The sequence below is a fragment of the Anguilla rostrata genome, chromosome 8 (assembly GCF_018555375.3).
Source record: "Anguilla rostrata isolate EN2019 chromosome 8, ASM1855537v3, whole genome shotgun sequence".
NCBI classification, from domain to species: Eukaryota; Metazoa; Chordata; class Actinopteri; order Anguilliformes; family Anguillidae; genus Anguilla; species Anguilla rostrata.
Window position 1 is genome coordinate 3,737,443 of NC_057940.1, and position 25,000 is coordinate 3,762,442.

Genomic DNA, 25,000 nt, shown 5'->3' on the forward strand with positions numbered 1-25,000 from the left:
AGGATGTCCCTCTGTTTTGCTACCTCTCTCCTCCTCCTCCTCCTCCTCCTCCACCTCTTTCTCTCTCCCCACTGCTAACTCTCCTTCCACAGATGACTCTGCAGAAAAAAAAGGAGAGCAAACATAAGCGAACACAACAACCCAAACCCAGGCAGACATTTTGCCAGAACGATGCGTTTGACGTGGTGCAATACCCGAGCTCTGCTGCAGGTGGCGCTGCCTCATATGGGCCAGGCTGGGCTTGGCGCTCTGCGGCGGGGGGTCTGGCCTCGGCCCGCTCGCGATGTCCCCACAATGCTCCTCTGTGGGCGTGGCCCCTGTCCGTCTGTCCGTCTCCGTCTCCGGCCCCGGCCCCGGGGAAGCCAGCACGTCCACGGGGGTCCTGGGGCCCCTCTGGTCCTCAGTCTGCGGGTGTGGCGTCTGTCTGTCCGTCTGTCGGTCGTCCCCGCCCTGGTCCGTCTCCTCCGGCTCGTCTGCTGGCCCGTCTGGGTCTGTGGGTTTGTCTGTCTCCGTGTCCTGCCCCGATCCCTGGAACAGGGAGAGACGGGGGGGATGGGATGTGTGCGTGCGTACGCGAGTATGTGAGTGTGTGTTTGTTTGTGTGTGCGTAGGTGTGTGTTTGTTTGTGTTTGCATGTGTGTGTGTGTGTGTTTGTGTGTGCATGTGCGTGTGTGTGTGTGAGTGAGTGCGTGTGTGTGTGTGAGTGCGTGTGCATGTGTGTGTGTGAGTGAGTGCGTGTGCGTGTGTGTGTATGTGTGTGTGTGGGTGAGTGAGTGTGTGTGTGTGTGAGTGGGTGCATTTGTGTGTGACGGAGTGCTTGTGTGTGTGCGCGTGTGCATGTGTGTGTGTGTGTGTGAGTGTGAGTGAGCGTGTGCGTGTGTGTGTGTGTGCGTAGGTGTGTGTTTGTTCGTGTGTGCATGTGTAGGTGTGTGTGTTTGTGTGTGCATGTGCGTTTGAATGTGTGTGTGTGTGTACCCCCTCATCCCACCCATGTTAGGCCACTATATTGGTATGATCTACACTGAGGAATGTACCACACTACCTCTTTCTGTGAGAAGCAGGGGGATTTGCCTCCCCCCACCCCAGGCATTGGTTTAGCCTCCAGCTGGCCCTCCCCCTTCTGTTCCTCTTCTTTTCCCTTAGCCTCATCCCTGGGGGGATCTGCTTTCCCACAATCCCTTGCACGGTGGGGGATAGCGTATATGTTCTCTGTAGCAGAACTGTGGGGGGAGGGAGGAGGACAGAAATGGATCTATTAAATGGATGGAAAGACTGCCAGATATTGAATATCAACTTAACTCTTATCTGCTAAAAGCCTTTCCTGCAGAACCATTAGAAAAACTACTGCTCTGACCACTGCTCCACACTGCTGCTCTGACCACTGCTCCACACTGCTGCTCTGACCACTGCTCCACACTGCTGCTCTGGCCACTGCTCCACACTGCTGCTCTGACCACTGCTCCACACTGCTGCTCTGACCACTACTCCACAATGCTGCTCAGATCACTGCTGCTCAGACCACTGCTCCACACAGCTGCTCAGACCACTGCTCCACACTGCTGCTCTGACCGCTGCTCCACACAGCTGCTCTGGCCACTGCTCCACACAGCTGCTCTGGCCACTGCTCCACACAGCTGCTCAGACCACTGCTCCACACAGCTGCTCTGGCCACTGCTCCACACTGGTGCTCCGGCCACTGCTCCACACAGCTGCTCTGGCCACTGCTCCACACAGCTGCTCAGACCACTGCTCCACACAGCTGCTCTGGCCACTGCTCCACACTGCTGCTCCGGCCACTGCTCCACACTGCTGCTCTGGCCATTGCTCCACACTGCTGCTCTGACCACTGCTCCACACTGCTACTCAGACCACTGCTCCACACTGCTGCTCTGACCACTACTCCACAATGCTGCTCAGATCACTGCTCCACACTGCTGCTCTGGCCACTGCTCCACACTGCTGCTCTGACCGCTGCTCCACGCAGCTGCTCTGGCCACTGCTCCACACAGCTGCTCAGACCCCTGCTCCACACTGCTGCTCAGACCACTGCTCCACACTGCTGCTCTGACCACTGCTCCACACAGCTGCTCTGACCACTGCTCCACACTGCTGCTCAGACCACTGCTCCACACTGCTGCTCTGAACACTGCTCCACACTGCTGCTCTGACCACTGCTCCACACTGCTGCTCAGACCACTGCTCCACACTGCTGCTCTGACCACTGCTCCACGCTGCTGCTGTGACCACTGCTCCACACTGCTGCTCTGACCACTACTCCACAATGCTGCTCAGACCACTGCTCCACACAGCTGCTCAAACCACTGCTCCACACTGCTGCTCTGACCGCTGCTCCACACAGCTGCTCTGGCCACTGCTCCACACAGCTGCTCTGGCCACTGCTCCACACAGCTGCTCAGACCATTGCTCCACACAGCTGCTCTGGCCACTGCTCCACACTGCTGCTCCGGCCACTGCTCCACACTGCTGCTCTGGCCATTGCTCCACACTGCTGCTCTGACCACTGCTCCACACTGCTGCTCTGACCACTGCTCCACACTGCTGCTCTGACCACTACTCCACAATGCTGCTCAGATCACTGCTCCACACTGCTGCTCTGGCCACTGCTCCACACTGCTGCTCTGACCGCTGCTCCACACAGCTGCTCTGGCCACTGCTCCACACAGCTGCTCTGGCCACTGCTCCACACTGCTGCTCTGGCCACTGCTCCACACAGCTGCTCTGGCCACTGCTCCACACTGCTGCTCAGACCACTGCTCCACACTGCTGCTCAGACCATTGCTCCACACTGCTGCTCTGACCACAGCTCCACACTGCTGCTCTGACCACTGCTGCTCAGACCACTGCTCCACACTGCTGCTCAGACCACTGCTCCACACAGCTGAAGTGCTGTACCTGCTGGGAGCAGACGCCACTGTCCTGGGCTCCTCTCCACAGGCACCTGCCGCCGCCGTGGACTCCTGAGTGGAGACTGTAGAGTTGCGGTTCCTACGGAAACCAAAGATTGACAGCATACTGCGTCTCTTCTTTCTTCTGAAGGACTGAGCTTGGTGAAGAGATGAAAGCTGGCTGTAAGAATGAGAGAGAGAAAGAGCCACCATTCTGTCAGAAGCATGTGTGTATAATAATAATAATAATAAATGTATTTTATATAACGCTTTTCATGGTCTCAAAGACGCTTTACAATAAATGGTACATACATACTTACAATTGTATGTGTTTGTGTGCATGAGTGTGTGGGTGTGTGTGTGTGTGAGTGTGTGTGTGTGTGTGTGTGTGTATGTGTGTGAGTGCGTGTGTGTATGTGAGTGTGTGTGTGTGAGTCCGTGTGTGTGTGTGTGTGAGTGCGTGTGTGTATGTGAGTATGTGTGTGTGTGTGTGTGTGTGTGAGTGCGTGTGTGTGTGTGTGAGAGTGAGTGCGTGTGTGCGCGTGTGTGTGCGTATGTTGCACCTGCCAGGCAGGACTCTCTTGGTATAAAAATCAGGCAGTCCATCATCGAGAGGAGTAACGGCTCCATTTTCTGTGCAGTGCTAGAGAGAAAGAGAGAGAGAGAGAGAGAGAGAGAGAGAGAGAGAGTAAAAGTGAGAGAAAGAGAAAATGATTCACACATATAAATCTTCACTTGGTACCCTGAGGCATGGCACTTGAATTGCATCAGTAAAAATATCCACTCTGAGTCACAACTTGCCCTTCGCAGCAATACAAAAGCAGTTTACTGGCAGCTGATGTTAAGAGGCACCCACGCGTGAAAACCACCTCTTAACCCCAATTAGCCCGGCTTGCTTTGCCTTTCGAAAGTTGAGCAGGCTCAGGTCAACGAGAAAGCAGAGGCAGATCATGCAGCAGCCACTTAAAAACGCAAGTGCACCTCAGGTATTAAGTACTCAGGTGTTACTTTAATATGGCTGATTCGCAGGGTAACCACGATGTGGGGAACTTAGATGTATGGTTAATCGTTATTCCTCTCCCTAATGTCTGCGATTCCCACACCGTGGGAATGTGGAAATTGACCCTTACTTTCCCTAATTCCGTGACTCCCAAACTAGGAACGTGGGAACTGACCCTTAATCTGCCTAATTCCACGACTCTAAAAATTTGGGAATGTGGTAACTCTTCGGTGGTGGAAAGAGTTGAGGTGGATTGGGATATGATCACATGACATAGAGGAACATTCACGTAAAACGGGGCCGTCCAACCCTGCTCCTGGAGATCTACTGTCCTGTAGGTTTTCATTTCAACCCTAATTTGGCACACCTGATTCTACCAATTAGCAGCTCAACAAGATCTCTATCTGCAGATCGAGGTGTGCTTTGTTAGGGCTGAAAACCTACAGGAGGGTAGATCTCCAGGAACAGGGTTGGGCAGCCTTGGTTTAAAATGTAACCATTCTTTTTTTTTTTGCCTCAGAAAATCCAGGAACCACAGCTCAAAACTCAGGCTTCAGTCTGGAGTATACAACTTCTGGAAGAGTTCTACAGCAATACCATAGATGCACGCCCACAGGGCAGCAAGGGTAACCCACTTTTATAAATCAATCAATCAATCAATCAATAAAGCACACTGATTGACGTTTAAAACTCAGAGAGGGGAAAAAAGCTTTTGTAGTTTCACAGGACGGTCAGGCTCACGGAGGAGGTTCTCAGGGAAGGCCGACTGATCCTCCTTCACGAGATCCCCCCCCCTCAAGGAGACCTTGCCCAATTCGTATTCGTTCAGCGGAACAGGATAATGTTACTTCCTGTTACGGGACCAGGAAACAGCCGGCTGCCGTTATCGGTCATGTGGGAGTCGGCCGCGCCCCCCCCCCCCCCCCCCGGGTGCCAGTCAGCCCCCCTTCAAAACGGCACCGCAGACTCTGAGACAGAAGGCCCGCCGCGGCGAGGCTAATTTTCGTCTCTCGTTCAAAGGCGAACGCATTTCATCAGCTCCTCAGTACGACCAGTAGCCCCAAAACGCTGGGAATCCCAGGACTCCGCCACTGCAGGCAGGCGGGCAGATCTAAGCAAGGCAATTTGAATACTCTTTCCAACCCCTCCTCCTTTTCCCTTTTCTCCCCTTGTCTGAGGCTGTCGAAACAGAAATAGCACAGCTTCTATAGTCCAACCGCATACTCAGCTCCTGCATACTGACAATGACCAGTGTTTCTTGACTACAGGAGGTTCTGGTTGAGTTTCAGGTGTGATATTGCAGTAATGAGTAAATGGACTGGTAAGCAGACTGCATTTATATAGCGCTTTTATCCAAAGCGCCTTACAATTGATGCCTCTCATTCACCAGAGCAGTTAGGGGTTAGGTGTCTTGCTCAAGCACACTTCGACATGCCCAGGGCGGGGATCGAACTGGCAACCCTCCGACTGCCAGACAACCGCTCTTACCTCCTGAGCTATGTCGCAGAGTACCCACTGCCACTGTACTGTACTGTGACACCCTTACTGGATTTTCAAAAGAAGCATTAATTGGAACGTTTTTAAGGTGAAAAATAGAGAGATATAGCTTCTGTAGTTATGGATAGAAAGGTGAGAATCTGGTGGGTCTACATCAAAGGTGGCCTTGGGTAGCCGCAGGGTCTGGTTTCTGTTTTCACCTTAAATACAACAGGTGCTTTAGACCCAAGAAACCAGGTGAGGCGAGTTAACTGTGTAATTTAATTGATCAATTGATCAAAGTAGCAACAAAAACCAGCAGACCCTGCGGCCCATCCAGGACCTGGGATGGCCACCTCTGTTGGCCATTATCTGTGATATGAGGGGTCAGGGGTCACTGGTCTCACTGCTTCAGGAGGGGCGTGTCCTCTCCGGTGCTTCCGCGGTGGCCTCGGCCTAACCCTGGTCACATGATGCAGAGGTGCACCCTGGGTAGGCAGGGCAGACAGACACTCCCATGATGCAGAGCGAGAGAGGGGGGCGGAGTGTGGCGGTACTGAAGACGGAGGGGAGGCACTGGAGTCATCACCCAGACCTGAGGGACGAAAAGCAGAGAAAGAGAGAAAAGGAAAAAAAGAGGAGAGATTAGAAGAAAAAAAAACAGAAAAAAGAGAGTGGCTTCAGAGAGCTTGACATTGATCAACTGATAGAGGCCATGACATTTAGACGGCTTTAATCTCAATGGAGCACAGTTCAATATTTACAACAGTAATGCAATTAAGTAGAGGGTGGTGCTGTTGGATTAGCCTGCAAGCTCTGGCCTCTTTCCACACATAGCTGAAACTCTTCCCTGTGTACAGAGGAACAACCCTGCAATTGGTCTCAATACAAGCACTGCAGCAAAATTTGGCTCTGCTGGAGCAACACTGTCAGAACTGGGCCTTGGCTGAAACTCTTTAAATGGCTAATGTGATGAAAATGTACCCTGAAAAATACTGGAAGACCCACACCACATTATGCTACTTTATCTCACACATACACATGCACACACACACACACATACACACAAATGCATATATGTATTTGGGAGGTAAGACTCTAGATTTAAGACTCTTAAACTAGCAGTAGCTTGTAAGTAATTAGAGAGTGTAACTTTAGCCAAAGTTAACCTGCAAGTAAACATGGCGGAATGGGGTTGATTGGAGTTGAATTGGGTTGAGTGTGGTTGAATGGGGTTGAATTGGGTTGAGGATGGTTGAGTGGGGTTGAGTTTGTTTGAGGACAGACTCACTCAGTCTGGTGGACACGGGGCGGATTCGTCTTGTCCTGGAGCTCCTCTTCTTTATAGCAATAGTGTCCTACAGGTGTGAGAGCAAGCCAGTTAGACTGAAGCAGATTCATGCAGTCTCACACACACACACACACACACACACACACATGTGCACATGCACACACACACTCACACATGCACACATAGACACAGACAGACACACACACACACACACACACACACATGCACACATAGACACAGACAGACACACACACACACACACACACATGCACACATAGACACAGACAGACACACACACACACACACACACTCACGATGCTGGTCCCCAGCTCTTCGTCAGTGATGTCCAGGGAGTCTCGGTGTCTGTGAGATCTCCTCCCTGTCCCGGTCTCATCCCAGGGCTTCACCTGAGACACCTGCCGACTCTAACACAGGAGAGACAGCGCTCAGACAGAAACACAGGAGAGACAGCGCTCAGACAGAAACACAGGAGAGACAGCGCTCAGACAGAAACACAGGAGAGACAGCGCTCAGACAGAAACACAGACAGACAGACAGACAGACAGAAACACAGACAGGCAGACAGACAGACAGAAACACAGACAGGCAGACAGACAGACAGAAACACAGACAGACAGACAGACAGACAGAAACACAGACAGGCAGACAGAAACACAGACAGACAGACAGAAACACAGACAGGCAGACAGACAAACAGAAACACAGACAGACAGGCAGACAGAAACACAGGCAGACAGACAGACAGACAGAAACACAGACAGAAACACAGACAGGCAGACAGACAGACAGAAACACAGACAGACAGACAGACAGACAGAAACACAGACAGACAGACAGACAGACAGAAACACAGACAGGCAGACAGACAGACAGAAACACAGACAGACAGACAGAAACACAGGCAGACAGACAGACAGACAGAAACACAGACAGGCAGACAGACAAACAGAAACACAGACAGACAGACAGAAACACAGACAGGCAGACAGACAGACAGAAACACAGACAGGCAGTCAGACAGACAGAAACACAGACAGACAGACAGAAACACAAACGGGCAGACAGACAGACAGAAACCCAGATGGGCAGACAGACAGAAACACAGACAGGCAGACAGACAGACAGAAACACAAACGGGCAGACAGACAGACAGAAACCCAGATGGGCAGACAAACAGACAGACAGACAGACACACAGATGGGCAGTGCCGGAGGGCTGCAGACAGACAGAAACCCAGACAGGCAGACAGACAGACAGACAGTGCAGGAGGGCTGCAGACAGACAGACAGACAGACAGACAGAAACCCAGACAGACAGACAGACAGTGCAGGAGGGCTGCAGACAGACAGACAGACAGACAGAGAGTGCTGGAGGGCAGCAGACAGACAGACAGACAGACAGTGCCGGAGGGCTGCAGACAGACAAACAGACAGACAGACAGACAGTGTTGGAGGGCTGCAGACGCAGTGGTGGGGCTGTACCAGGGCTTTGTGTGTGCTGTAGAGCTCCTGCAGAATCTGATCCACTATGGAGTTCGTCAGATAGGAGACCACCGACAGCTTCACCTCCCTGTGACAGACAGGAGAAGAGCAGAACACATGCGACTGCATTGAAAAGGACTGGAAGGGGTGACTGTATTCTATCTTCTCTTCTCCTTCCTTTCCTCCCTCCCTTCTTTCACTCCCTCACAGCCTCCCTCTCTTCTCCTTCTCCCTCATCTCCATATTCTCCCTCTCTCTATTTCTGTAGCTGTCTCTCCCCCTCTCTCTCACTCACTCTCTATTTCTCTTCCTCCTTCGCTCCTCTCACCCCGCATCCTCCACTCCCTATTTCTGTCCCTCTCCCTTACTTCCCTTTCTACCTCCCCCACTCCCCCATCCCCCCTTCCTCCTTCACTCTATTTCTCTCCCTCCCCTCCCTCTTCATCTCTCTTCATCCATCCCTCCCTTCTCTCCCCCACTCATTCTCCCTTCCTCCTCCTCTTTCTCTCCTCCCTCCTCACTCCCTCTCATCCCTCCCTCTCTCTCTCTCTCCCTCCTCTCTCCCCTCCTTCCCCACTCCCTCTCCTCTCCCTCCCTCCTCCTCCCCCCTCCTCCCCTCCCCTCCCTCCCTCCCTCCCTCCTCTCCTCTCCCTCTCCCCCTCCCCTCCCTCCCTCCCTCTCTCACTCCAGAGCTCGGTGGATGTCCTGTGCTGCTCTCTCCATCAGGGCGGAGCGGATGGTGGAGCGAGGGATAGAGACGCGCTCGGAGACGGAGGAGAGGGGTGGAGTCAGGCGCTCGGCCGCCGAGGAGGAGAGAGGGCAGAGCTCCCGACAGAGCGACACCATGGAGTCCACGATCACCTGGGGCAGGGCAGCCAATCAATGAGCCCATCACAAACCAACTGACCAATCAGCACATTGCATAAGACCATGGAGTCCACGATCACCTGAGACAGGGCAGCCAATCAATAAATACAATAAATACATCATAACAGGAGGCGTCCAATCAGAGGCAGGCTGTACCTGCAGCTCTTTGTCCGCTGCTTTGGCCAGTTCTCCTGCCAGCGAGTCCAGCTTCTGTCTGACCGGCCCGTCTACTGAGAGCACATGGGCCAGCTCACACAGAGAGGGGTAGAGCTGAGAGAGAGAGAGGTTATTACACACACACACACACACACACACACACACACACACACACACACACACACCGCACACCACACACACCACACACACACACACACACACACATGCAGACACACACACACACACACACCCGTCTACTGAGAGCACGTGGGCCAGCTCACACAGAGAGGGGTAGAGCTGAGAGAGAGAGAGAGAGAGGTTATTACACACACACACACACACACGCACCCCACGCACACGCACACACACACTCACACCGACACACACACACACACACACACACACACACACACACACACACACACACACACACACACACACACACACCCGTCTACTGAGAGCACATGGGCCAGCTCACACAGAGAGGGGTAGAGCTGAGAGAGAGAGAGAGAGAGAGAGGGGTTATTACACACACACACACACGCGCAGGCACACACACAGACCACACATCACACACACATACAGACACACACACACAGATCAACATGCACACACACACCAGCACGTCACAACACAGACCACACATGCAAACACGAACTCACACACACACCAGCACAACACACACACACACCACCGCCACACACCAAACACCCACACCCGTCTACTGAGCACATGGCCAGCTCACCAGGGGTAGCTGGAATAGAGAGCAGTATTCACACACACACACACGCGCAGGCACACACACAGACCAACATGCACACACACATTCAGACACACACACACAGATCAACATGCACACACACACTCAGACACACACACACACAGACCAACATGCACACACACACTCACACTCACACTCACACACATGCACGCACGTATACACACACACACACACACACTCACACTCACGGAGAACGCACGACTGTAGCTACCCCCCTCCACCCACCACGAAATCACACTAGCTCCACCACCTCACACTCCCTTCGGACACACTAGATCAACATAGACTACTCCCCCCCACACCCAGCTCGATTGCTGTGGCAACACAACTTAACTCCTCCCCCACTCCGCGCGTTTGCTAAAATAGACTACGCCCCCCACTCTCCAACTCACGCGCGCGGGTATAGCCTGCTCTCCCTCTCACCCCTGCTTGCTGTGGCACATGCTAGCTCCTCCCCCTCTCACCCCGCAGCATGCCTGGACTGACTTAGCTCCTCACACCACTCTCCATCCACCTGCGTTGTGTGGTAAGAAGATAGCCGACGATGATACGCTGAGTTAGCAGTAGAGTAAATAGCGACTTAGCTCCTTCCCCTCTCTACTCCCGCTGCGTTTGCTGTGGTAAATAGACTTAGCTCCTCCCCCTCTCTACTCCACTCGTTCTTGGTATAGACTAGCTCTCCCTCACCCTGCGTTGCTGTGGTAAATAGACTTAGCTCCTCCCCCTCTCCACTCCCGCTGCGTTTGCTGTGGTAAATAGACTTAGCTCCTCCCCCTCTCTACTCCCGCTGCGTTTGCTGTGGTAAATAGACTTAGCTCCTCCCCCTCTCCACTCCCGCTGCGTTTGCTGTGGTAAATTGCCGTATAAATGGATGCGGTGTGAACGCTGTGCGCAGAGGTGTGTCGGTTGCCCCGGAGACGAGAGCATCTGCTAAACGGCGGCAGTGCAATGCCGGGCAGGCGCCATTTATCTGTTTATCTCCGCGTGTTTGCACACTTCGGCCTAATTTATACATCGCCGCGCGACACTTTCACAGAAAAGCGCCGCTCGACGGAAACGAAGGTGTCGCACGACACTTGGCACCGACGCCTCAGCAGAGGCCCGCAGGGAAGGGCCTGCTGTCTCTATGGCAACAAGACGGCAAACGTCCCGACCGTTTAAAAAAAAAAAAAAAAACAAACATTTTTTTTTCATTTGCTTGACATAAACAAAATCCTAGCGGTGCGTATCGTTGAGGAAAAAGAAAGTGTTTTGGGACACTTTTTTGCAGATGATGACAAAGACTGTAGTTTTGTCGAAAGTGCTGTGCGACGTGGTGCAAGTCAGCCCTCGGTGTCCACACTCCCCCCCCCCCCCCCCCCCCCCCCGCGCCCTGACTCCCAGCAGCTCCACCCACCCCCCCCCCCCCCCCCCCCGCGCCCCCATGACCTCTGACCTGTTCAGCAGTGCTGGTGACCAGGCCCTGGTGGAGGCGGAGGGCCTGCCTCTGAGAGAACCTCTGAGTCTGATTATTCCTCAGCAGAGCGCGCTGGATCTGAGAGAGGCGGAGAGAGAGAGAGAGAGAGAGAGAGAGAGAGAGGGACATTAGCACTGCACTGAGAGAGACAGAGAGAGAGAGAGAGAGAGAGAGAGAGAGAGAGAGAGAGAGAGAGAGACATTAACACTGCACTGAGAGAGACAGAGAGAGAGAGAGATGTTTGCTTTGGCAATAATTACATTTGTATTTCATACCAATAAAGCAGCTTAAATTCAAAATTGAAAATGAGAGAGAGACAGAGAGAGAAAGATGGAGTGAGAGAGATGGAGAGAGACAGATGGAATGAGAGAGACGGAGAGAGAAAGACTGAAGAAGACGCCACTGAGGAAAACAGCGAGTGTTTCCACGGGAACGCGGCTCTTTTCACACCAACACAAGCAAGTCAAAAACACCAGGATATCCTCCTGAGACTCGGCAGAAGAAAATAACTGCTTTTTTTTTTACATATTTTCTTTTGACATAATACAAAATGCCTCGATTTGTATAAAAAAATAAACATGTCACAGTGAAAATACTGAAATATTATTTATTTCATTTTTATTGAACGTACCTCGCAGTCTAGGTTTCAGCAGAGTAGGGTATACTGTATGGGTCCTTGAGATTATGAGATTATGAGGCTTGTGTCCCCTACAGGGGACAAAAATTCATTCCCGGTCCTAAGGAGGATATGACATGGAATGGAGGCTCATGGAGTTCCTGACTCCTGCGAAAAAGAGTTCCTCCCGTTCACTGGAGCCAGTTTGGCGCTGAGTTTGACCCACCTTGGTCAGCGCCTGCTCAGTCTTCTCTGAGGAGCCGCGGTAGGCCTGGGTGACATCACTGAGGGGGAGGGGCATGTACTGCAGAGTGAAGTTGCTGAAGGGTACATACAGGTAAGACATTACAGGCCAGTCCACACCACCCCACACCCCACCGTCACACCTTCTGAGTTTCTGAGATTTTCAGAATGAATAATAATGCCAATACTACTACTGTTAGTCCAAGTATTACTATTACAGTTAGTACTGATATTACTACTACTAGTCCGACTATTACTACTAATACTAATACTACTACTACTACTACTACTGTTAGTCCTAGTATTACTACTACTAACAGTCAGACTTTTACTAGTACTACTGTTAGTACTACTAAATACTACTAATACTAGTACTACTACTACAACTACTGTTAGTCCTAGTATTACTACTACTTTTAGTACTACTATTACTACTACTAGTCCAACTATTACTACAAATACTAGGACGAATAATAGCAGTAGTAGTAGTAATAATAATAATAATAATAACAATAATAATAATAATATGTTTAGTGCTTTCAGAATTTATTTATTTAAATCTCAATTAATTTTAAATTTAATGAATTGAGATTTACACATCTATACCTGTCATAGTACAGTCTGAACCAGCAGTCAGCAATGCACACCTGCATCACATCTACACACCTGTGTGTGTGTGTTTGTTTGTGCGCACATGTGTGTGTATAACTCACTGTTCCAGAGCTCGGGCCACATCCTGGAGCCCAGTTGCCGTGGTGTTGTTACGGTCCCATGTGACACTCCTTGCAGCCAAAGAGTGCCCGAGAGGAAGAGAGAGAGAGAGAGAGAGAGAAAGAGAGAGAGAAGGAGTTACAGAGAAAGAGAGAAAGAAAGGTTAATTCAAAACATGTAAAGACGCAACGTACTTCAGACCCCTTCCTCACCTCCTGCAACCCTACCTCATCCTCAGAGATACACTGGAGACTCTAAACACTCCCACTTGCGTCTAAATAATATACGCCACATGCTGTCTGTCCCCCCTCCCCTCTGTCCATTCCTCACTAGCTCTCTGACTCTATCCTCAGTGTAGTGTTGACCTGTAGGTCTCACCTCAGTGTCGTGTTGACCTGTAGGTCTCATTTCAGTGTAGTGTTGACCTGTAGGTCTCACCTCAGTGCAGTGTTGATCTGCAGGTCTCACCTCAGTGTAGTGTTGATCTGTAGGTCTCACCTCAGTGTTGTGTTGACCTGTAGGTCTCACCTCAGTGTAGTGTTGATCTGTAGGTCTCACCTCAGTGTAGTGTTGACCTGCAGGTCTCACCTCAGTGTAGTGTTGATCTGCAGGTCTCATCTCAGTGTAGTGTTGACCTGTAGGTCTCACCTCAGTGTAGTGTTGACCTGTAGGTCTCACCTCAGTGTAGTGTTGACATGTAGGTCTCACCTCAGTGTAGTGTCGACCTGTAGGTCTCACCTCAGTGTAGTGTTGACCTGTAGGTCTCACCTCAGTGTAGTGTTGATCTGTAGGTCTCATCTCAGTGTAGTGTTGACTTGTAGGTCTCACCTCAGTGTAGTGTTGACCTGTAGGTCTCACCTCAGTGTAGTGTTGATCTGTAGGTCTCACCTCAGTGTAGTGTTGACCTGTAGGTCTCACCTCAGTGTAGTGTCGACCTGAAGGTCTCACCTCAGTGTAGTGTTGACCTGTAGGTCTCACCTCAGTGCAGTGTTGATCTGTAGGTCTCACCTCAGTGTAGTGTTGATCTGTAGGTCTCACCTCAGTGTAGTGTTGACCTGCAGGTCTCACCTCAGTGTAGTGTTGATCTGTAGGTCTCACCTCAGTATAGTGTTTATCTGTAGGTCTCACCTCAGTGTAGTGTTGATCTGCAGGTCTCACCTCAGTGTAGTGTTGACCTGTAGGTCTCACCTCAGTGTAGTGTTGACCTGTAGGTCTCACCTCAGTGTAGTGTTGACCTGTAGGTCTCACCTCAGTGTAGTGTTGACCTGTAGGTCTCACCTCAGTGTAGTGTTGATCTGCAGGTCTCACCTCAGTGTAGTGTTGACCTGTAGGTCTCACCTCAGTGTAGTGTTGACCTGCAGGTCTCACCTCAGTGTAGTGTTGATCTGCAGGTCTCACCTCAGTGTAATGTTGACCTGTAGGTCTCACCTCAGTGTCGTGTTGATCTGCAGGGCTTTGCTCAGCATCTTGGCTCCCACGTCCTCCATGTTGTTCCCGCTCAGGTCCACCCGGCGCAGGCAGGCGTTGGAGCCCAGAGCGTTCACCAGAACCGTCCCGCGAGAACGCAGCCGCGAGTCGGCCACCGAGAGAGACTGTAGGCCCTGCAGGAGCAGAGATACAAACACATAAAACACACATATACACAGAGACACACACCCGTACACAGAGACACACACAGGTATACAAACACATAAAACACACATATACACAGAGACACACACACCCGTACACAGAGACACACCAGGAATACAAACACATAAAACACATATACACACATACACACACACCCGTACACAGAGACACACACACCCGTACACAGAGACACACACAGGTATACAAACACATAAAACACACATATACACACCCATACACAGAGACACACACACCCGTACACAGAGACACACACAGGTATACAAACACAGAAAACACACATATACACACCCATACACAGAGACACACACAGGTATACAAACACATAAAACACACATATACACACCCGTACACAGAGACACACACAGGCATACAAACACATAAAACACACATATACACACATATACACAGAGACACACACACCCGTACACAGAGACACACACACCCGTACACAGAGACACACACACCCGTACACAGAGACACACACAGGTATACAAACACATAAAACACACATATACACAGAGACACACACCCGTACACAGAGACACACACAGGTATACAAACACATAAAACACACATATACACAGAGACACATGCCCATACACAGAGACACACACACCCATACACAGAGACACACACAGGTATACAAACACATAAAACACACATATACACACATATACACACACCCGTACACAGAGACACACACACCCGTACACAGAGACACACACAGGTATACAAACACATAAAACACACATATACACAGAGACACACACACCCGTACACAGAGACACACACAGGTATACAAACACAGAAAACACACATATACACACATATACACAGAGACACACACAGGTATACAAACACATAAAACACACATATACACAGAGACACACACCCGTACACAGAGACACACACACACAACACAACAGAACAACACAAACACACCTACACAAGAAACACACCCGTACACAGAGACACACACAGGTATACAAACACATAAAACACACATATACAAAACCTAACAAGACACACACCCGACACACAGTAACAACACAAACACCATATCACAAGACACACAGGTATACAAACACAGAAACACACTACACACCCATACACAGAGACACACAGGTATACAAACACATAAAACACACATATACACCCCAGTACACAGAGACACACACAGGATACAAACATAAAACACACATATACACCCAACAGAGACACACACAACACAAACACCATAACCACAGAGACACACACAGGTATACAAACACAGAAAACACACATATACACACCCATACACAGAGACACACACAGGCATACAAATACATAAAACACACATATACACACTCGTACACAGAGACACACACAGGTATACAAACACATAAAACACACATATACACAGAGACACACACAGGTATACAAACACATAAAACACACATACACACACACACACACACACACACACACACACATTCATACATGCACACGCACACACACACACACACGCAAAGACTCACACACACACACACACACACACTCACACGTGTGTTTGTTTTTTGATACATTGTAATGAAAACTCACACACTCTTCCTCCTGTATGAGCTGAACTAGTTTCTGCAGAACCTCATCCAGAACCCTGCAGAGAGAAACACACTCGATTCAAAGTCATTTTTAGAAACTATCCACATTAATGAAAAAGTAATGCATACATGATTTTTTAAATTCTTAATAAATACAGATGCGATTATTTTACTTATTGGTTTATTCATTTTGTGGTAGTGAGACAAAGTCAACATTGAAATCATAATTTTATCATTGACATAGTAATCGTATTATTTTTTTTGATAAAAAAGTTAACGCTCATAGTGATCTGATAATTTAAGCACCTATGTAATGTTCCCACTCCAGGGTTCATTTTATGAAGTGACGGAGTCAATGTCAATGAGAATGTCCTGATCTTAAAATTACACCGCTGCTGAAGAGCCTGCGGCTCGCAGGCTAGCAGAGATACAGGTGGGTATACTAACTGAAGCCATTCAGGTTGAGCACTTTGCTCAGGAGTACAACGTCAGAGGCCCAACCGTGAGCCAAACCAATCAGATTCACAGATGTGCGCCCCAGCCATTACGATACACCATACCGGCTCCATTACTACACCATACGGGCTCCATTACTACACCATACCGGCTCCATTACTACACCATACCGGCTCCATTACTACACCATACCGGCTCCATTACTACACCACACCGGCTCCATTACTACACCATACCGGCTCCATTACGGTACACCATACCGGCTCCATTACTACACCATACCGGCTCCATCACTACACCATACCGGCTCCATTACTACACCATACCGGCTCCATTACTACACCATACCGGCTCCATTACTACACCATACAGGCTCCATTACTACACCATACGGGCTCCATTACTACACCATACCGGCTCCCTTACGGTACACCATACCGGCTCCATTACTACACCATACCGGCTCCATTACTACTCCATACCGGCTCCATTACTACACCATACCGGCTCCATTACGGTACTCCATACCGGCTCCATTACTACACCATACCGGCTCCATTACTACACCATACTGGCTCCATTACTACACCATACCGGCTCCATTACTACACCATACCGGCTCCATTACGGTACTCCATACCGGCTCCATTACTACACCATACCGGCTCCATTACTACACCATACTGGCTCCATTGCTACACCATACCGGCTCCATTACGGTACACCATACCGGCTCCATTACTACACCATACCGGCTCCATTACTACTCCATACCGGCTCCATTACTACTCCATACCGGCTCCATTACTACACCATACCGGCTCCATTACTACTCCATACCGGCTCCATTACTACTCCATACCGGCTCCATTACTACACCATACCGGCTCCATTACTACACCATACCGGCTCCATTACTACACCATACCGGCTCCATTACTACTCCATACCGGCTCCATTACTACACTATACCGGCTCCATTACGGTACACCATACCGGCTCCATTACTACACCATACCGGCTCCATTACTACACCATACCGGCTCCATTACTACTCCATACCGGCTCCATTACTACACCATACCGGCTCCATTACGGTACTCCATACCGGCTCCATTACTACTCCATACCGGCTCCATTACTACACCATACCGGCTCCATTACTACTCCATACCGGCTCCATTACTACACCATACCGGCTCCATTACTACTCCATACCGGCTCCATTACTACACCATACCGGCTCCATTACTACACCATACCGACTCCATTACGGTACTCCATACCGGCTCCATTACTACTCCATACCGGCTCCATTACTACACCATACCGGCTCCATTACGGTACTCCATACCGGCTCCATTACTACACCATACCGGCTCCATTACGGTACACCATACCGGCTCCATTACTACACCATACCGGCTTCATTACTACACCATACTGGCTCCATTACTACACCATACCGGCTCCATTACTACTCCATACCGGCTCCATTACTACTCCATACCGGCTCCATTACTACACCATACCGGCTCCATTACTACACCATACCGGCTTCATTACTACACCATACTGGCTCCATTACTACACCATACCGGCTCCATTACTACACCATACCGGCTCCATTACTACTCCATACCGGCTCCATTACTACACCATACCGGCTCCATTACTACACCATACCGACTCCATTACGGTACTCCATACCGGCTCCATTACTACTCCATACCGGCTCCATTACTACACCATACCGGCTCCATTACGGTACACCATACCGGCTCCATTACGGTACTCCATACCGGCTCCATTACTACACCATACCGGCTCCATTACTACACCATACCGGCTCCATTACTACTCCATACCGGCTCCATTACTACACCATACCGGCTCCATTACGGTACTCCATACCGGCTCCATTACTACACCATACCGGCTCCATTACTACACCATACCGGCTCCATTACTACACCATACCGGCTCCATTACGGTACTCCATACCGGCTCCGTTACTACACCATACCGGCTCCATTACTACACCATACCGGCTCCATTACTACACCATACCGGCTCCATTACTACACCATACCGGCTCCATTACTACACCATGGCGGCTCCATTACTACACCATACCGGCTCCATTACTACACCATACCGGCTCCATTACTACTCCATACCGGCTCCATTACTACACCATACCGGCTCCATTACGGTACACCATACCGGCTCCATTACTACACCATACCGGCTCCATTACTACACCATACCGGCTCCATTACGGTACACCATACCGGCTCCATTACTACACCATACCGGCTCCATTACTACACCATACCGGCTCCATTACTACTCCATACGGGCTCCATTACTACACCATACCGGCTCCATTACGGTACACCATACCGGCTCCATTACTACACCATACCGGCTCCATTACGGTACACCATACCGGCTCCATTACTACACCATACCGGCTCCATTACGGTACTCCATACTGGCTCCATTACTACACCATACCGGCTCCATTACGGTACACCATACCGGCTCCATTACTACACCATACCGGCTCCATTACTACACCATACCGACTCCATTACTACTCCATACCAGATCCATTACGGTACTCCATACCGGCTCCATTACGGTACACCATACCGGCTCCATTACTACACCATACCGGCTCCATTACTACACCATACCGGCTCCATTACTACACCATACCAGGGCCATTACTATACCATACCGGCTCTTGATGTTGAAGTTCTTTCCCAGCAGCAGGTGTTTCAGGGAGGGGTGGTGAGAGAGAGATGGAATAACAGAGAGCAGATCTGCATCTAACCCTGCGGAGAAAGAAAATGGAAAACCTTCAATTACAACTACAAGTACACAACATTAAAATACATACCACACTCAGTTATAACTACACTATGTTAAAATGCATAAGACCACACTCAAATACAACTACACAACATTTAAATACATACCACACTCAGTTATAACTACACTATGTTAAAATGCATAAGACCACACTCAAATACAACTACACAACATTAAAATACATACCACACTCAGTTATAACTACACTATGTTAAAATGCATAAGACCACACTCAAATACAACTACACAACATTAAAATACATACCACACTCAGTTATAACTACACTATGTTAAAATGCACAAGACCACACTCAAATACAACTAAACAATATTACATTACATAACACTACACTCAGATATAACTACATAACATTACAATGCATGACACCACACTCAAATGCAGCTACACAACATTAAAATGCTCACCTGTAACATCACACACAAATACAACTACATAGCATAGAAATACATAATGCCACTCTGGAAAACAAACATTAAACATTAAACTACAAAACTTAAAATACAAAATGGCACCCTCTAAACCAATTGCGCAACATTAAACTACATAATGGCACCCTCAACCACACAATATGACTAAACAACATTAAAATCACAACTTACAATCCAAATTTGGGAAAGCAGGGTGTTCAGGAAGGGTTACTGGGGTAATGGGGATCAAGGTTAGTGGGGCATTGGGGAATATGGTTAATGGGGTATTGGGGTATATGGTTAGTGGGGTATTGGGGAATAGGGTTAATGGGGCATTGGGGTATATGGTTAGTGGGGTATTGGGGAATAGGGTTAATGGGGCATTGGGCTATATGGTTAGAGGGGTATTGGGGAATAGGGTTAATGGGGCATTGGGGTATATATTTAGTGGGGTATTGGGGAATAGGGTTAATGGGGCATTGGGGCATATGGTTAGTTGGGTATTGGGGAATAGGGTTCATGGGGCATTTGGGCATATGGTTAGTTGGGTATTGGGGTATTTATGTATTTCACACCGTTATCTGAAATGTCTAAGGTTCCGATGCAGGATATCCGGGGGAGAAGCTCGTGGATCATTGCTGCACCAGCAGACCTGAGCTGGGGGGGGGGAGAGAGAGCGAGAGGGAGGGGGGAGGAGAGAGAGAGAGAGTGAGAGAATAACACAGTCATGTCATTGTATACCGTGTACATCACACTTATCCAGCTGGACACACTGACACATATATACAAACAGTCACAAATGCACAATGACACATATACACATACTTGTCACACATGCACTCGTGTGTATTGACAACATGTTCAGTTCTGCTAGTAGTCTTTCAAACACACACTCACACACACACACACACACGCACACACATGCACACACTCACACACATACATACACACACACACACACACCTACACACACACGCACGCACTCACACACACACACGCACATACATGCACACACTCACACACATACACACACACACACACACACACGCACACACACACACACACTGATACCTCACAGCTGCTGATGTCTAGGTGCAGGTCGGTAATGTGAGGGTTGGAGGACAAGCCAAGGAAGAGAGCCCTGATGAGAGAGAGACATAAAGAGTGAGAGAGAGAGAGAGAGAGAGAGAGAGAGAGAGAGAGACTATGTTAGCACCGCACTGAAGCTGCTCTCTGTCTGCATGCTTATAAATCAGCAAACAGGTACTTCCCTAAGATAATGGACAAGACTGACATTGCTCCCATTGTTGTTTCACCATCAATGTTTAAATTTGCTCTTGGCATTTCATGTGTTCATCGAAGCTTGAGCTTAATGTTGGCCTGTCGGTGTCTAAACCTGAAAAACTGAAAGTGTTTGGTTCGGTGTGTAACCTTCTCATCCAGCAAGGTGTCCTCAGAAGGTAGGTTTACACACTTGGTCACGTGTCCTCAGAAGGTAGGTTAACACACTTGGTCAGAGGTCCTCAGAAGGTAGGTTTACACACTTGGTCAGCGGTCCTCAGAAGGTAGGTTTACACACTTGGTCAGAGGTCCTCAGAGGGCAGGTTTACAGACTTGGTCAGAGGTCCTCAGAAGGTAGGTTTACAGACTTGGTCAGAGGTCCTCAGAGGGCAGGTTTACACACTTGGTCAGAGGTCCCCAGAAGAATGTCTCTGACTCACACTTTGCCGCTGCATTACTGTTTCCAGCTAAGGAAGATTGCTGCCCCTGCAGCTGTGTGCAGTAATCCCAAGTCTCCCACCTCACACGTTTTTTATTCCATCAAAGCTGAACACAAATAAAAAGTGCTAAAAAAATAATATATAAAAAAAATAGGGCAGTCGTTGTTGCAGTCTGTTTTCCACCACTGCGTACCATCCATCCATCCACTATCTTACCTGCTCATTGCATCAATCCATTAATCCATTCATCCTTTATCTTACCCACTTATTCCATCCATCCATGATCTTACCCACTTATTCCATCCATCCATTATCTTTCCCACTTATTCCATCCATCCATTATCTTTCCCACTTATTCCTGATCAGGGAAGGGCTGGAGCCTATCCCAGCGTGCATTGGGGCGAGAGGCAGGAATACACCCTGGACAGGTCTCCAATCCATTGCAGGGCATACACACACCATTCAATCACCATTAATTCACTCACACACTCACACCTGCGGGCAATTCAGAGTATCCAATTAGCCTAACATGCACATTTTTTTCACTGTGGGAGGAAACACGGGGAGAAAAGGCCTAGCGGGAATTCGAACCCAGGCTCTGAGGCGACAATGCGACCGACTGCACCAAGCGCCTGGTCTCACCTGAGCACGTCGAGGGGCAGCTTCATGGACGCCAGGCTGAGGTGTGTGAGACTGAAGGCCGAGCTGAAAAACTGACGAAACAACGGAAGAGACTCCCGTACTTTCCTGAGAGAGAGAGAGAGAGAGACAGAGAGAGAGAGAGAGAAGGGGAGAGGAGGGAGAGAGAGGAGAGAGAGAAGGAGGGAGGAAAGAGAGGAGAGAGAGAGAGAGAGAGGGGGGAGGGGGAGAGAGGAGAGAGAGAGGAAGAAAGAAAGGGAGGGGGGACAGAGAGAGAGAGAGAGGGGAGGGAAAGGAAGAAAGTACCCAATGAGAAAAAGCTTGGAACTAGGCATCTAGAGCAGTGCAAATGTACTAGCTTGAGAGAAGTTTTAACATAAATGGACTAGGTTAGCTCCAACATGGCCTAACTATGTCCTGGTCAGATAGAAAACTCACTTTTAAACCACTTTCCAAATGGTTGGAGTAGGATTGGAGTGGGTATATGGCTGGAGTAGGATTGGAGTGGGTGGGGAGTAAGTGTAGAATATGGCTGGAGTAGGATATAATCGAAAAGGGCTGGGAGTTAGCCAGTAGTAAGCTTGATGGAGAATAAATGGTAAATAAAGAAAGAGTAAAGCATGAGTAGAGGGAGAGTAGAGGAGGACTGGGGTAGAGTAAATGAGGAGTAGGGGGAGACTAAACTGGGAGTAGGGGAGAGTAAAGGAGGAGTAGGAGGAGAGTAAAGTGAGAGTAGGGGGAGAGTAAAGGAGGAATAGGAGGAGAGTAAAGAGAGGAGAGGAGGGAGAGGAGCCAGGCACTGACCTGTGTGAGAAAGAGTTCTTGGAGAGGTTCAGGTAGGAGAGATCAGCACAGCAGCCCCTGAGTAACGCCCCAAACAACTGAGAGGGAGAGAGAGAGAGTAAGAGGGAGAGGGAGAGGGACAGGAAGACAGACTGAGATTGAGGTGACAGACTTGTCAATCAGGCAGGTAGAAAGTGGGGGGGATATAAACAAGCCTAAACTATAAGCAAACATGGTCAAATGCATTTGAATGTGCACAATTCAAATTTACTTTACTTTCCCCTTACTCCTCCTTTACTCTCCCTCTACTCCTCCTCTACTCTCCTCTTGCTCCTCCTTTATTCTCTGTCTACTCCTCCTCTACTCGCCCCCTACTCCTCCTCTACCCTCCCTCCACTCCAATTCTACTCCCCCCCTACTCCTCCTCTACTCTCCCTCTACTCCTCCTTTACTTTCCCCCCTACTCCTCCATTACTCTCTCCCTACTCCTCCTCTACTCTCCCCCTACTCCTCCTTTACTCTCCACCTACTCCAATCCTGGATAAAAGGACCCCCTACCGAATCCACGGCGCAGTCTGTTCCAGAGAGGTCCAGGTGCACCAGGCAGTTAGGCTGTGCCAGGAAAAGATACAGGTTCTGCAGGAAGACCGAGAGACAGAGAGCATCAGAGGAGGTGACAGAGAGGGATGTAGTGCGTAGGAGTAGGGGGTGTAGTTTGAGGGTTTAGTGTGGGGGTGTATTCACCTAGTGTGAGGTGAGTAGTTTTGGGGCGTAGTGTGTAAGGTGTAGCGTGGGTATAGGGGTGTAGTGTGAGGTGCGTAGTTTTTGGGCGTAGTGCGTAAGGTGTAGTGTGGGTTATAGGGGTATGAGGTGTGTAATTTTGGGGTGTAGTGTGTAAGGTGTAGCGTGGGTTTAGGGGTGTAGTGTGAGGTGCGTAGTTTTGGGGCGTAGTGTGTAAGGTGTAGCATGGGTATAGGGGTGTAGTGTGAGGTGCGTAGTTTTGGGGCGTAGTGTGTAAGGTGTAGCGTGGGTATAAGGGTGTAGTGTGAGGTGAGTAGTTTTGGGGCGTAGTGTGTAAGGTGTAGTGTGGGGTATAGGGGTGTAGTGTGAGGTGAGTAGTTTTGGGGCGTAGTGCGTAAGGTGTAGCGTGGGGTATAAGTGGTGAGGTGTGACGTGCACAGTTTCTGGGTGTAGTTAGTAAGGTGTAGTGTGGGTATAGGGGTGTAGTGTGAGGTGTGTAGTTTTGGGGTGTAGTTAGTAAGGTGTAGCGTGGGGTATAGGGGTGCAGTGTGAGGTGCGTAGTTTTGGGGAGTAGTGTATAAGGTGTAGCGTGGGGTATAGGGGTGCAGTGTGAGGTGTGTAGTTTTGGGGTGTAGTTAGTAAGGTGTAGCGTGGGGTATAGGGGTGCAGTGTGAGGTGCGTAGTTTTGGGGAGTAGTGTATAAGGTGTAGCGTGGGGTATAGGGGTGCAGTGTGAGGTGTGTAGTTTTGGGGTGTAGTTAGTAAGGTGTAGCGTGGGGTATAGGGGTGCAGTGTGAGGTGCGTAGTTTTAGGGCGTAGTGTGTAAGGTGCAGCGTGGGTATAGGGGTATGAGGTGTGTAGTTTTGGGGCGCAGTGGCTCTGACCGTGGCGTCCTCCCCAGACAGCACCCCTGGGTTGCGGCTGAGGTCCAGGTGCAGGAGGGAGTTTGAGTAATCATCACTGGAGCAGAGAGCCTGGGAGAGAGCCACCACACCTACAGGAAAGAGAGGGAGGGAGAGAGAGAGGGGGGGGAACGAGAAAGAGGGAGAGGGGGGAGACCAAGAGGGAAAGAAGGGGAGAGGGAGAGAGAGAGAGAGCGAGGGGGGTGAGACCG

The 25,000-nt window shown here is 49.7% G+C and overlaps 1 protein-coding gene across 1 annotated transcript in view; it reads right to left on the reverse strand.

Annotated features, from left to right (window-relative positions):
- carmil3 (capping protein regulator and myosin 1 linker 3) overlaps window positions 1–25,000 on the reverse strand; it is a 55,959-nt gene that overhangs the window by 5,282 nt on the left and 25,677 nt on the right. Inside the window, exons 13-36 of the mRNA XM_064345535.1 lie at window positions 24,771–24,880; window positions 23,705–23,782; window positions 23,168–23,244; window positions 22,367–22,471; window positions 21,075–21,144; window positions 20,579–20,660; window positions 19,441–19,537; window positions 16,240–16,294; window positions 14,434–14,606; window positions 13,008–13,076; window positions 12,278–12,371; window positions 11,415–11,513; window positions 10,444–10,493; window positions 9,199–9,652; window positions 8,861–9,036; window positions 8,176–8,263; window positions 6,988–7,098; window positions 6,674–6,740; window positions 5,790–5,977; window positions 3,470–3,549; window positions 2,914–3,087; window positions 1,043–1,220; window positions 195–528; window positions 1–98 (exon numbers count right to left, since the gene is read on the reverse strand). The exon at window positions 1–98 is cut by the window's left edge and continues 18 nt beyond it. Coding sequence (XP_064201605.1) covers window positions 1–98; window positions 195–528; window positions 1,043–1,220; window positions 2,914–3,087; window positions 3,470–3,549; window positions 5,790–5,977; window positions 6,674–6,740; window positions 6,988–7,098; window positions 8,176–8,263; window positions 8,861–9,036; window positions 9,199–9,652; window positions 10,444–10,493; window positions 11,415–11,513; window positions 12,278–12,371; window positions 13,008–13,076; window positions 14,434–14,606; window positions 16,240–16,294; window positions 19,441–19,537; window positions 20,579–20,660; window positions 21,075–21,144; window positions 22,367–22,471; window positions 23,168–23,244; window positions 23,705–23,782; window positions 24,771–24,880 — 3,107 coding nt within the window. The remainder of the gene's footprint in view (window positions 99–194; window positions 529–1,042; window positions 1,221–2,913; window positions 3,088–3,469; window positions 3,550–5,789; window positions 5,978–6,673; window positions 6,741–6,987; window positions 7,099–8,175; window positions 8,264–8,860; window positions 9,037–9,198; window positions 9,653–10,443; window positions 10,494–11,414; window positions 11,514–12,277; window positions 12,372–13,007; window positions 13,077–14,433; window positions 14,607–16,239; window positions 16,295–19,440; window positions 19,538–20,578; window positions 20,661–21,074; window positions 21,145–22,366; window positions 22,472–23,167; window positions 23,245–23,704; window positions 23,783–24,770; window positions 24,881–25,000) is intronic.